This window comes from Megalobrama amblycephala, linkage group LG15 (genome assembly GCF_018812025.1).
Source record: "Megalobrama amblycephala isolate DHTTF-2021 linkage group LG15, ASM1881202v1, whole genome shotgun sequence".
NCBI lineage: Eukaryota > Metazoa > Chordata > Actinopteri > Cypriniformes > Xenocyprididae > Megalobrama > Megalobrama amblycephala.
In genome coordinates this window covers 19,717,163-19,730,743 of record NC_063058.1, presented here as the reverse complement: position 1 = coordinate 19,730,743, position 13,581 = coordinate 19,717,163, and the positions used below count along the sequence as shown (strand labels likewise).

Sequence of the window (13,581 nt, the reverse complement as noted above, 5' to 3'; positions counted from 1 at the left end):
TAAACGCGGTCTCTGTTCTGCACATTTAGCGCGCATATTTGACGCACTAAACGTATTTGCTTGTGTTGTCATGCGCCTGTGCAAACTGCTGTTATCACAGAAACTCATGCTGGTCACTCAAGATAGTTCAATAATGCTTATGTCTTTTAGCTCATGCATTCCCAAATTCTCAATTTTGTTCGAATATCTTCTTTTCCACTCGTACACCCCTCAGCATTGTGCAGTCGGACGCTTTTGACGCAGAAACTCACACTTCACAGCTACTCGCGATACAATACGATGCCTAAAAAGGACAAGACGGTAGGGCTCATTACATATTACAATAGATATGAATATGAATGTGTTTTGTATGCATATGAATCATACTCGGTTTAATAATAATAGCCAAAATGTGATTACAAATGGCTGTTAGCCTAAATGTGAGTCAAGTATTGTCTTTATGTAACTTAGTACATACATCTGAGTGTCTCTTAAAGAGATTAATCTTGTAACACGTTTAAACTGTTTTCCCTTTTAGAGCAAAAGCAACCCCAAACCACCGGAGACACCTCCCGGTCCTGTAACTAAAGTTAAAGACGGGACAATTGCAATAGCAATACATGCTAAACCCGGGGCCAAACACAACGCAATCACCGGTTGAGTATCATAAATATGTGAATAAAGAAATAGCGCTTATCTATGAGGAGTCCATGCACCACAACAGTTGTTTTTGTGACAGATGTGTCCGAGGAGGCGGTGGGTGTCGCCATCGCCGCGCCTCCGACAGACGGAGAGGCCAACGCCGAGCTGCTGCGCTATTTATCCAAAGTCCTGGAGCTGAAGAAGAGTGAAGTATCATTAGATAAGGTCAGCACCCTTAAAAGCCGACTATAGTGTATGTATAGTGCATGTTTCTGCCCACATATGCAGTACAATACATTATTAATTATTTACATGGTTTCTTTTGCATCATAGGGCTCCAAATCCAGAGAAAAAGTTATCAAGGTGACTGCAGATGTCAGCCAAGAGGAAATCCTGAAGAAACTGAGGACAGAGGCTAGTGGCTGATACTGAAATTAATTGTTTGCTTTAAAGGGATAGTTCACCCCAAATTAATGTTCTGCTATTATTTCCAAACCTGTAAGACATTATTTCTTCTGAGGAACATTTTTATTTTAAAGAATTTACCAGTGTTTTTTCTTTTCTTTTTGTCCATGCAATCAAAGTCAATGGGGTCCAATGTTGTTTTGAACCCCATTGACTTATATTGTATGGGCAAAAACAGTTCTTCAGAATATATTTTATGTTCCACAGAAGAAAAAAATGTCTTAAAGGTTTGGAATGAAATGAGGGAAAAAAATGATTACACAAATTTCATTTCTAGGTGAACTAAGTCTTCAAATACTAACATGCCCCCTTTCTAATCATTTAGAAAAGTTCTAGCACACCTCTGCTCTATAAAGATGCATAATTTGAGACAACTTTCATGTCTCATGTCCGACAAACAATTTAAGACAAGCTACATGCAAAATTTTAGGGTTAGGGATTTGTTTTGAGCCCTAAACCTTAGTATAAGACAGGACAGCAACAACCATAGACACTGTAATTAATAATTACAATAATTCCCCCCACCCTCAGGTTGTTCCAAACCTATATGCGTTTCTTTCTTTCTTCTGCTGAACAGAAAAGAAGATATTTTGAAGACTATGGAAGTCATCAACTGTTTTCTTACTGACATTCTTCAAAATATCTTTTGTTTTCAGCAGAAGAAAGAAATCAATACAGGTTTGGAACAACTAAATGATGACAGAATTTTAAATTTTTGGGTGAACTATCCCTTTAAACCACATGTTCCAGGATATCCTTATTCCAAGAAAAAAATTAAACCATGCAATTTTATATTTAGATTATTGTTCAATAAAATGTAATGTTATTTTTGTGCATTTACTATTATTAATTATTTTGTGTATAATGTTGAAAGTAGTGCGAACATGTTTGTAAGGATGGGAAATTATCTTATTTGTATTATAATATTTACATAACAATAAGGCTCAACAATAAGAATGTATTACTAGTTTAAATTTGACTTGCACTTCCAACATCACCCATGCATACACAAAAAAAAAGAAAAGAATACATTTTATTTTTAGCAACATATTTTGTGTCTCAAAGTATGTCTTTCATTTAATATTTAAAAGAGGTACAGTCCATAAGAATTTTTTGGAGATTTTGCACACTGCAGTGCATTTTTTTTAAGGCATTAAAGTTCAGGACAATTATCCTGCTCCTGCCTTTTTTTTTTTTTAAAGACCACAGCTGCGCCTGAGGCCCTCCACCAGTGACAAATGTGTTCATTAAGGAGAACCTAATGAGTATAGTTATCAGACTTTCACTAAAAGTCCATTGATGCAAATTAAAGATTCTTAGAGTCTCAATTTCAGCATTTTATTCAGTTTAAATCCTATGTGGTATCATTTTGGACATCAAGATTGTATTCCTAGTCTTTTTCGACAGCATAAATGACTGTTTATATCATAAACAGACACATTAGAGCAAATTAAACTCTTTCTGCATCTCATATCAGCTGTGTGTCAGCCATGCATGAAAAGCAAGCAAAAAAAAATTATGATGTAAATGTAAAATTTGAAATGGTTTTGATTAATTACTGAAGTTCATTACAAAATGAAGATGCAGATACTATTTTTCTTTTACTAAGTGACATTTGAGGCATCCCTCTATTAAGGGAGGGGAAGAGGAGCCAGGAGGACTGAAACATGTTTACATTAAATCGCACAGCTGTAGCTCTGCATCCTAATACATTCATTATTCTTGCAATATAACCTCTCCGTAAATGGAAATCTCTGGTTATTTGCCTGTTCCCAGAGCTCATTCTGTAATAAACTGATATTGCATAGGCCTTATGAAATGAAAACAAATTAATTTTCATCTAAAATGTATTATGACTTGTTCAATTAAAGATTTGTTGTCAGAAATACCCCATGTTACAATGCCTTACACTTGTTATACAACAACATAACTTATAAAAGTAGGTCTTTTTTTAAAATGTTTTTGGACCTTTTGTTTTGTGAATTATCAGAAAGGGTTCACCGAGACCTGAATGAGTAAATTCTGCTCTAGTTTATCAGCTATAATGTGTGATGGGTAAGTTACTCTACTAGCTAATTACATCTTCAACAGTGTAATTTAGATTACTGTTCTAATTACACTCTATAAAATGTGTTGCATTACTTATTGCTAATTACTTTCTAAATCCAATATCAACCTCGACCAGTTGAACAATACAAGGATAGACATGAAACTGCAATTTTAATCATTTAAAATCGTGTAAATTATTCTTGAACTGAGCCGTATTTAAAGGGAGAAGGTTACATTAAAAACATACATTTTATTATTAGACATTGAAATTTTATGTTAAATCCACTATTGTTTTTTATAGAATTGTTCTATAGTCTAAGTAAGTCTAACTGCATCAGAAGTAACTGTAATTAAATTACAGAAAAATGAAGAGTAATCCCTTGCTTTACTTTTTCGAGGGAAATATACCTTAAATGCAGTGTAAATGACAGTAATTTATTACTAAGTAATGCATTACACCCAACACTGGCAATAATGCACCACTTTTAGCTTTTAGTGTTAAAATTATATGATGGTAAGATTTATAATTTGTGATGCACCCTTAAGATCACACTTAAAGGGTTAGTTCAACCAAAAATGAAAATGCTTTCATTAATTACTCACCCTCATGTCGTTCCACACCCGTAAGACCTTCATTCATCTTCAGAACACAAATTAAGATATTTTTGATGAAATCATCCATAGACAGCAATTTAATTTCCACTTTCAAGGCCTGCATGTGACTGCAGTGGTTCAACCTTAATGTTATGAAGCGATGATGGTACTTTTTGTGCACAAAAACAAAACAAAAATAGCAACTTTATTCAACAATTTCTTCTCTTCCCTGTCAGTCTCCTACACTGTTTAACCCTTTCGAGCGTGAGTTTAAAATATTCTAACTGTCCCCCCAGAGTGAGTTTTTTTAAGGCGACCGTTATTTTAGAACGTTCGCCTTTAATGTTTCCATGGCGACGCATCTTGCGTGTCACGAGCACTGAACGCATCCACAATAACACTGTATGACAGATGGATCGCTATTATTTAGCTTTTCCTTTTTTATTTAAAATATTCGCAAAATTGCTTGCCATGTCAACAACTATATGATATTCCGATTCTCAAATAGGTGTAAATGAGTGCGTTTTGTCGTTTTAAAACCTTTATAAATGATCTTTATCTTGATCTATAATGCGAGATGGGCGCCGCCATCTTAGTTTTCCCCGCAGTTCACAGAGTCCTGTCAGTCGGATTTACAGAAGGTGAATTCATCAGTTTCTCCCGAAATATATGCAAGTAAGTGGCTAGTGAACTGGAAGAATAATGGATTAAACTTTATAGTTACTTAGGCCTATTATGCGTGTCAGATATGAATAAATGTCGGCAAATTATATTTGAATTCACTGTTATTGCTGCTTCCACTGATGTCGGACATCAGTGTGTATTTTATCATTTTTAAATGTAATGTCTTAATGGTGCTTATGCGTATTTAAATGTCTGAAACCTTAAAAGAAACATTATGTGGCTGAAAACACTGCATAGCTGTGATATATGACAAGAGCTGTGCGCGTCCGTCTCACAGCCAAAGCGCGAAAGCACAGTTTGAATCTGGCAGTTATGTGACATCGCTGAATGTTCGAAATCCCATATGTGGTACCGTACGCCCAGGGGCACAGAAATAAAAATCCCATATGTGGGACCGTACCACTCAAAGGGTTAAGTAGTAAACACAGTGCAGTGCTTCCAGGTTCTACGTCAGAACGGCGATTCATTAGTGGCTCACGTGTGCAGCGTCGGCCAATACTGAGGCAGCGTTCTGACATAGAACCATTTAAGTGCTGCACTGCGTTTACTATGTAAACAGTGTAGGAGACTGACAGGGAAGAGAAGAAATTGTTGAATAAAGTCGCTATTTTTGTTTTGTTTTTGCACACAAAAAGTATTTTCGTTGCTTCATAACATTAAAGTTGAACCACTGCAGTCAAGTAGACTATTTTAACGATGTCTTTACTACCTTTCTGGACCTTGGAAATTGGTAATTAAATTCCTGCCTGTGGATCAGATACCCTCAGATTTCATCAAAAATATCTTATTTTGTGTTCAGAAGATGAATGAAGGTCTTACGGGTGTGGAACAACATGAGGGTGAGTAATAAATGACAGAATTTTTATTTTTGGGATGAACTAACCCTTTAAAATCCTATGTAGACCTATAAAACACATATATAAAACAAAAAATATTTACTTTTTTTAAAATTTTGTTATGCTGATATTTATAATTAAAACATTATTATTAAATTAAAAAATGCAAATAGATACATATATTCTCTAGTGATCTGAGACTTTTGGCCCCACTGTATATTTATATTAAAGAGTTTTAAAGGATGCCATTGAACATCTTTTAAAAAGATGTAATATAAGTCTAAGGTGTCCCCTGAATGTGTCTGTGAAGTTTCAGCTCAAAATACCCCATAGATTTTTTTTTATTCATTTTTTTAACTGCCTATTTTGGGGCATCATTAACTATGCGCCGATTCAGCTGTGCGGCCCCTTTAAATTCTCCTGCTACCCGCCCATGGAGCTTTAAACACGCTTGCCTTAAACAGTGCATAAACAAAGTTTACACAGCTAATATAACCCTCAAAATGGATCTTTACAAAGTGTTCATCATGCAGCATGTCTAATCGCGTAAGTACAGTATTTATTTGGATGTTTACGTTTGATTCTGAATGAGTTTGAGGCTGTGCTCCGTGGCTAACGGGCTAATGCTACACTGTTGGAGAGATTTATAAAGAATGAAGTTGTGTTTATGAATTATACAGACTGCAAGTGTTTAAAAATGAAAATAACGACGGCTCTTGTCTCCGTGAATACAGTAATAAACGATGGTAACTTTAACCACATTTAACAGTACATTAGCAACATGCTAATGAAACATTTAGAAAGACAATTTACAAATATCACTAAAAATATCATGTAATCATGGATCATGTCAGTTATTATTGCTCCATCTGACATTTTTCGCTATTGTTCTTGCTTGCTTACCTAGTCTGATGATTCAGCTGTGTACAGATCCAGACGTTAATACTGGCTGCCACTCTGTCTAATGCCTTGAATATGAGCTGGCATATGCAAATATTGGGGTCATACATATTAATGATCCCGACTGTTACGTAACAGTCGGTGTTATGTTGAGATTCACCTGCTCTTCGGAGGTCTTTTAAACAAATGAGATTTATATAAGAAGGAGGAAACAATGGTGTTTGAGACTCACAGTATGTCATTTCCATGTACTGAACTCATTATTCAATTTTTAATTCTAGGGCACCTTTAAATTAAAGCACACATGTATCTTAAGAGCCAACCTGTATTTCATCATTTTGATTTATCATTAATCATGAGAACTCCACAGGTCATTTCGTTTTAGATCCTTACATTTACTCCTACAAGTGACTCGAGGATTTTTTCTTACTTGTACAACTAGGCTTGATTAAACCAATTTATGCTGTCATTAGCACAGTCATGAAGACATATCTTGTTATTACGAGACTGCGCAAATGATTTATACCCTGTGGATGGTGAAATCCTAGCAGTAATTGAGGAGAAAAGTCTCTTTCAGAGCTAAATGAAGATGAGTGGGAGGAGAAGACAGAGTGGCCCTTCCTCTACTGATGTCATATTTCACAAAGCTGCTTTCTGAAAGCTATGGAGCCACACAATATGTCATGATTTAAACACTGTTCTGTTAATGGGATGAGTATCTATTAAAGTCATTGTGGGACATGTGTTAATTGCAGGATTACTTCATTTAACAGCTGCCCTCAGCTATTAAATGTGGCTTTTCATGTAAATCTCTCTGAGTCATTGAAATGAAGAATTTATATTGCACATATTTTAATGATACTGATCAGGCAAGCTCTCACACTTGACTTCAAATGCGGCCCTCTCCTGGAATTGCAGAAAATACATTAAAAAAAATTTAAAAAACACCTTAGCAAAACAACACACAACTTTTGCTTACAGCTGCACTATATGGCATAAATATATTAATAGGATTTACATATAAATCAAAGTCTCTGTGTTTGCCGTGATTATTAGTTTAATCTTTCTTTGCAGATCAGAACTGGTGATGTATTACTTATACTAAACCAGATCCATCTCTCCTGCTAGCAACATGTTGACAGTATAACAGAGGCAAATCATATTTCAGATCAGCCTATAGCAATGAAACCCCTCAAGACTAACTCATTGATGTATGAACTGAGACCATTGTACTTCTATAAGATCAGTTTAATATTGCATGATATATTTTTAATTACCCAAGAGGACCCACACCACACAAATGTGTACAATGGCAACACCACTTCTCTTCTCAGGCTACATCCTACTTTTATTGTTTATGATGACGTTACTCTATAATATGAACTGAATCCAAAAGGTCTGTGCAGTAAAAGCTATGATTTTACATAATGGACTTCGAAATAATGTTTATAGAATTAACATTTTGATCATTTTATCAAAATTCCAGTGTTTAAGAAATGAAACCATGACAGAAATATAATGATACCATATACACTCTAAAAAATGCTGGGTTAAAAACAACCCAAGTTGGGTTGAAAATGGAGAAACCCAGCGGTTGGGTTAAATGTTTGCCCAACCTGCTGGGTAGATTTATTTAAACCAACTATTGTTTAAAAATTGCTATATGGCTAGCTTAAAATGAACCCAAAATAGTTGGGAAATTAAAAACCAGATACAATTAGAGGCAACAATAATAGACAAAAGGTGAATGTTTATTAATAAGCTTTAATATTTTATTAATATAAAGTTTAATAGTTTATTAATATAAATTTATTAATAAGCAATTTAATAAATGTTTATTGTTTAATAATTATTCATTGAACATTAATAAATGTTCATTTCCAACATACTTTGGGTTAATTTTAATTAAGCAATACAGTAATTTTTAAACAATAGTTGAGTTAAATAAAACTACCCAGCAGGTTGGGCAAACATTTAACCCTACCGCTGGGTTAAAAAACCCCAATTGCTGGGTTTGTCCATTTTCAACCCAACTTGGGTTGTTTTTAACCCAGCATTTTTTAGAGTGTACATTTGAAAGGTTGGACTCCAAGATGTCTCCTTGAAACACCAAAGATTTGAATTTAATCATTATTGTGGCACAATAATATTGTGGCATCATTGAACAATTGCCAATTTAGAAACAAAATATATGTCAAAATGCTTAACTTAAATAAATTTCTAGAAATCAAGTATAAACAAATAAATATAATAATAACCCAATGGACAAACCCAGCGATTTGGTTGTTTTGACCCAAGTGGTTGGGTTAAATGTTTGACTCAACCTGCTAAGTAGTTTCATTTAACTAATTAAACTATTGTTTAAAAATGACTATATTGCTAGCTTTAAATAAACCCAAAATATTTTGGGAATTAACATTTAGTAATATGTTTAATAAATGAACATTTATTAAAGTTGAATGAATAATAATTAAATAATAAACATTTATTAAATGGCTTATTAAAAAATGTTCACCTTTTGATTATTACTGTTGCCTCTGGTAATTATGTGTCTGAATCTTAATTTCCAACCTATTTTGGTTCATTTTAAGCCATATAGTAATTTTTTTAACAATAGTTGAGTTAATTAAAACCGCACAGGATGCCAAAACAACCCAAACTCTGCATGGGTTTGTCCATATTTACACCAACTTGGGTTGTTTTTAACCCAGCATTTTTTAGTGTGCATTCGCTTAGTGAGGTCTGATCGCGCTCTGACAACGGCAGCAATGTCTCACGCATATACTTCAATGAGTGCCAGACATCACTGCCGTTGTCAGAGCATTTGGACATAGTGGTATTAGAGGTAAAAAATGATATAAATACTGTTCGGTTTATCGCACAAACCGATCGTTTCGTGTCTTAGGACATCAATGTGTCGTCATGAGCCGCAGGGTTTAATTTGGATTTGTCTGTGCATATTTTTTGACTCTTATAAATTGTGTTACCATTCACTCGCATTATATGACCGACAGACGGCAACAATTCGAGTTAAAAATCATCATTTGTGTTCTACTGAAGAAACAAAGTCACCTACATCTTGGATGCCCTGGGGGTAAGCAGATAAACATCAAATTTTCATTTTTGGGTGAACTATCCCTTTAAACGGTTTGAAGTTAGTAGAAAAAACATTTTAGGTAATGCACTTAAAGAAATTAATACAAAACAAGTGAACATGAAACTTTTGGGAATTTCTTGTCTTTGTAAGAGCAAAGTACAGTTTTTTAACGTTAATCAAGCAGTTTTCTATACATTGTTGCCATTGTTGTTCTGTATCGGAGCAGATTTCCCTCCCTACCATCAGCATTTTAATTGAGTAAGTTTTTTTTTTTTCACACCCACGTGGAATATACTATACCAAGCAGCCAATACAGCCTATGTGAACGTACATCCAGAGCTCATGATGATATTCACTGGTGATATGGGAGTAGCGGATGAATCAAGAGGAGATAATGAGGCCTGGTCTCTCCCACACAGGAAAAGAGAGACCTCTATAGGGATTCATCTTCAAAGAATGGGTATGTGTTCTCGTTTTTCACACACACAAACTCGTATCCTTGCATATAGTTACTTCGTAATTAAACACTTTCTTGCCTGGATACACACACATACACATTAAATTAAGCTTAAACGGAAATAACAAACAGATTTTGAGTATCCACGCATTCCCCTTCACGAGTCAAAGGCTATTGTTTTAAGTAAAGAGAATTTGCGGCAATGTAATACTTACAGTATCTGCAGTATTTTGTCAGCTTTGCAGAGCTGATGATGTCACACGGCACCCATGACCAGCCCAGAAAGCTCCGAGATCATTAAAAAAGTGGCCTTTGAAGAGTTTCTCTATGATCTCCTAAGCGTTATTTCTCGTTATTCGCCTCTTTAATCATGGCAGTCTTCCAAACACAAATTCCTGCCAAAATAAATGAACATCATTTATTAATGTCTGACAAAGCAGCTTATGAGAAAAACTTTACGGGGCTGCTCAAGTGATGCCCGCAACATTCTACTGACATGAAAAGTAACGCAAAACAAGATGACAGGTTAACTCCTAAGGCACCGATAAAATCGAATTTGCTACCGGCTGCTTGCATTGAGGCTGATTTGCCTGTCAGAATGAGGAATTGGGCAGATGTAGGGAACAGCTGTAAGTGACATGGCCTTTAAATTCAGGGGCCTGTGAGCACCAAGGGCTGTTCTGCCACCCTGTCTCCTCAGGCCTGAGACATGAGAAACAGCTCTGCGGTGGCCAGTAAATAAACACAACTGATGCTAGCTAACAAGGGAATTCAGAAACCTATGAGTGTTGCCTTGTGTCATTTCTCCTGTCTGTTAACATCTGCAGTCTAGCAATGCAATTCACATTTGTTGTAATGAGTTTGGTTGTGTAATATTTCGGATAAAAATGTTATGTATTTTTTTATAATTTAATATTTTTCTATCATTTAATTTAAGATAGATACATGTATTTTGATTCCTGACTAGATCTGCAAGTTGCATCTCTACTGTATAGTAGGTACTACATTTGTTTAAAACTTGCATCGCGACTGTTCTATAGTTTGAACGTGTAGTATGAATGAAATTCAGACGTACTACATCTGCCATGTCGTCACTGTCATGTGACCATAAGTTGCATCCCTATGGTTGCATCGCTTTGCCATTCACAAATCCTCTCCCATGGCCTCATGCGTGTCCAGGGGATGTGCACACTGTAAAGAATGATTTTATGGTGAAGTAAATACTACAGAAAAAACAAATGTAATTTTTACATGAAAAAGTTAGTTCAGGCAAGAATTAAAAAACTAAGTAAATTCTATATTAGTACCTACTCAATTTAAGCTTGTAGAAATTAAAGCGTAAATATCAACATTATAAAATTAAGTAAAACTACTCAACTTTTCTGATACTGGTGTTCCCATCATGCACTGGGCCTTGAATAATTAATGAGGTCGATTTTTTGCTGTTTTCCAGCTGTTTTATCATTGCTTTTGTGGTTATGTTTCGTAACTTGCCATTTTGTGATATTTGGAGTTCATTTTCTACGATCCATCGAATGTTACCGCCATTGTGTATTGTGTACCAAGTACTGAGGTCTCTGTGTTCAGGTACTATGTTTCTTCTGATATCTCTTGTATTATTTAGATGTTTCTAAGTAAAGCATATACTTTAAAAGCATGGTTTAAATCAGTGTTATATTGTTTCAGTAAAATGTGTTGCAAAAGAAACTGCAACAAAGTAGAAATTAATCAACCTTTTACTGGCCAAGTTAAAATGACATATTTTCTTTGTTAATTTTACTTATCTTAGTTAAGTAGAGTTACTTAATTCCATATTTGAAATTTACTTAAAAAATATGCATGCAAAAACTTGTGAAAGAAAAATTAAGTAAATTTTACTTATTGTTTTTTACAGTGCATAAATTCAGAGATACTACTTGGCTCACATACTGTTTTTTTACTTATTGTATAGTATGGAAGTAGGCATATTCGGAAGCAGTGACTAATTCATTGAGGAATGAAACGGGTAACAAGCTGCGTCCGAAAGCGTATACTCTCTGAGTAGATTCTGCATTTAAATAAGTACTTACTTTATGAACATTAAAAAAGTACATTCTATACATGTGTTGTCAATGTTGTCAATGTTGTCATTGCCATGTGACTTACAGCAGGACTTGCGTCACTTCACTGCCATTCACAAATCCTCTCACATGGCCTTATTGCATAGTAAAACGTCCATCAGAAATGCAATTTGGAATCTCGCCGAAAGTAGTAAACTGTCATTCAGGTACTTTTTTCCTATTTTTTTTATGAATACTACGAATTTGGACATACTCATTTTACATACAGTTTTTTTGCTTACTGGAGTAAGCATATTCAGAAACAGGCTGCTTTTATGAGTGAGTCATTGAATCGTTCAATCAACAATTCGTTTAACAGTTCTTTGGTGTCTTTGTTTGGAAATATTTTTGCAAACAGCAAAAATTAACAAAGTAATATTGTGTATAAAATTTAAGTTACTATATTCTTCTTTAAAACAGTTGATTTTAAGATGTAATTTACTCAATGTAAATCAACATTGTTTTAACATAAGGTAAGCAAACCCATTAGACTGGCCATTATGTTGAAAATGTGTTGATTCTACAATGTTGTTTCACCCAATTGAAATCAAAATTGTTTCAAGTAAGCAAACCAATTGAATCAATTCTCTGTGCGTTTAGAATGTCTTGTCTGATGTTGGTTCAACATGACTTCAATGAGGCATCAAAGATTAACATAGTTTCCAAGCCATGAGAAACATAAATTCTACTTTGATTCAGTTTGCTATCTGGGTCAGTATATTAACATATTGTTTTTGAACTGTTGAATAAAAGCAATATCCCATTCACAATTGTGCCATTGGTTTGAAATGAGCCAATGCCCTGAAAGTCATCTAATGTTTTCTTTCACTGATTGTTAGAAAGCCACATCCTAAGCTGAAAGTGCATGTTTGGAAAAGACCCATCTGAGGTTGGTGACCTGTGAGAGGTTAATTTGATTCTTTCAAGCAGGATGTAGCCTAATTAGATGTTTAAAACTATCAGAGTGTGCTCCACCTGATAAGTACCTTGTCTTGCTCATTTCTGAGGCCAGTTGTTTTGTGGTGTTGCCTTCTGATCAATGGGCAAATCAATTGGTTGATTTTTTTCCACCCACAGGGCTTAATTTTGACTGTCACTTTGATAAACGAGACAGTGGAAGTGGAATGCCTTAAGTCTGTGTTTAAAACGGACACAATAATGACCAATTTGTTCACATTCAGTGACTGTCACTTTATGATAACCTTACATGATTGTGTTAAAGGCATAATTAAGAAATAGTCCCCATTTACCTTTCTGCAACAGTGGATATGATGCACTAACGAATTAATAGCTTGTGAAATATTTAACTTGCTTCGCTGAACTTATTTATGACCGAGCTGATTCAAAACAAAACAGTAACCATAATTTAGCCAAGCAGGAAGTTAGCCAGTTGTTTAGCAACAAGCAAATCGACCAATCATTAACGAAACGTGCTTCCCTCATTAAATATTTACAGTCACAGAAACTTTCGCGCGCTTTATTTCCTTCCAGCGTTTGAGGGAAAAATCATTGACGGAGAATGCGTTAATTGTAAGATACCGTTTTTATTAAAGTCTGTTCAGGATAAACTGTTTGATACAGGATTGTGTCCAACTGATGCGCAACAGCGAGACACGTCGTTATTTAAACGGGTCGCGTGATTTTAGTTCGTGAAATCAATGATGACATCGCGAACAAGCAAAAGACTGATGTAACGTTACTCTTTGAAACAGATAAGTATTTTAAGAGTGAAAACCTAAGTGTTGCCTTTAAGTGTAGAATTCTAACCCAGTCCCTCTT

The 13,581-nt window shown here is 34.9% G+C and overlaps 1 protein-coding gene and 1 long non-coding RNA gene across 2 annotated transcripts; one reads left to right on the top strand and one right to left on the bottom strand.

Moving 5' to 3' along the window:
* Positions 1-55: 55 nt before the first annotated feature.
* LOC125247772 lies at positions 56-1,074 on the bottom strand. The gene is made up of 2 exons (XR_007180174.1): positions 934-1,074; positions 56-816 (listed from the first exon to the last, which is right to left on the bottom strand). It is a non-coding gene; the product is annotated as an uncharacterized LOC125247772 (long non-coding RNA).
* lg15h15orf40 (linkage group 15 C15orf40 homolog) lies at positions 154-2,974 on the top strand. The gene is made up of 4 exons (XM_048159246.1): positions 154-300; positions 518-635; positions 719-846; positions 955-2,974. The coding sequence occupies exons 1-4, from the start codon at positions 154-156 to the stop codon at positions 1,045-1,047; spliced, it is 486 nt and encodes a 161-aa protein (XP_048015203.1). The 3' UTR covers positions 1,048-2,974.
* Positions 2,975-13,581: the final 10,607 nt, after the last annotated feature.

Coding starts and splice junctions, on each gene's coding strand:
- lg15h15orf40 (XM_048159246.1), top strand. CDS start 154: ATGCATTCCCAAATTCTCAATTTTGTTCGAATATCTTCTTTTCCACTC. Junction 301..517: donor TGCCTAAAAAGGACAAGACG/GTAGGGCTCATT, acceptor TTTCCCTTTTAG/AGCAAAAGCAACCCCAAACC. Junction 636..718: donor CAAACACAACGCAATCACCG/GTTGAGTATCAT, acceptor TTTTTGTGACAG/ATGTGTCCGAGGAGGCGGTG.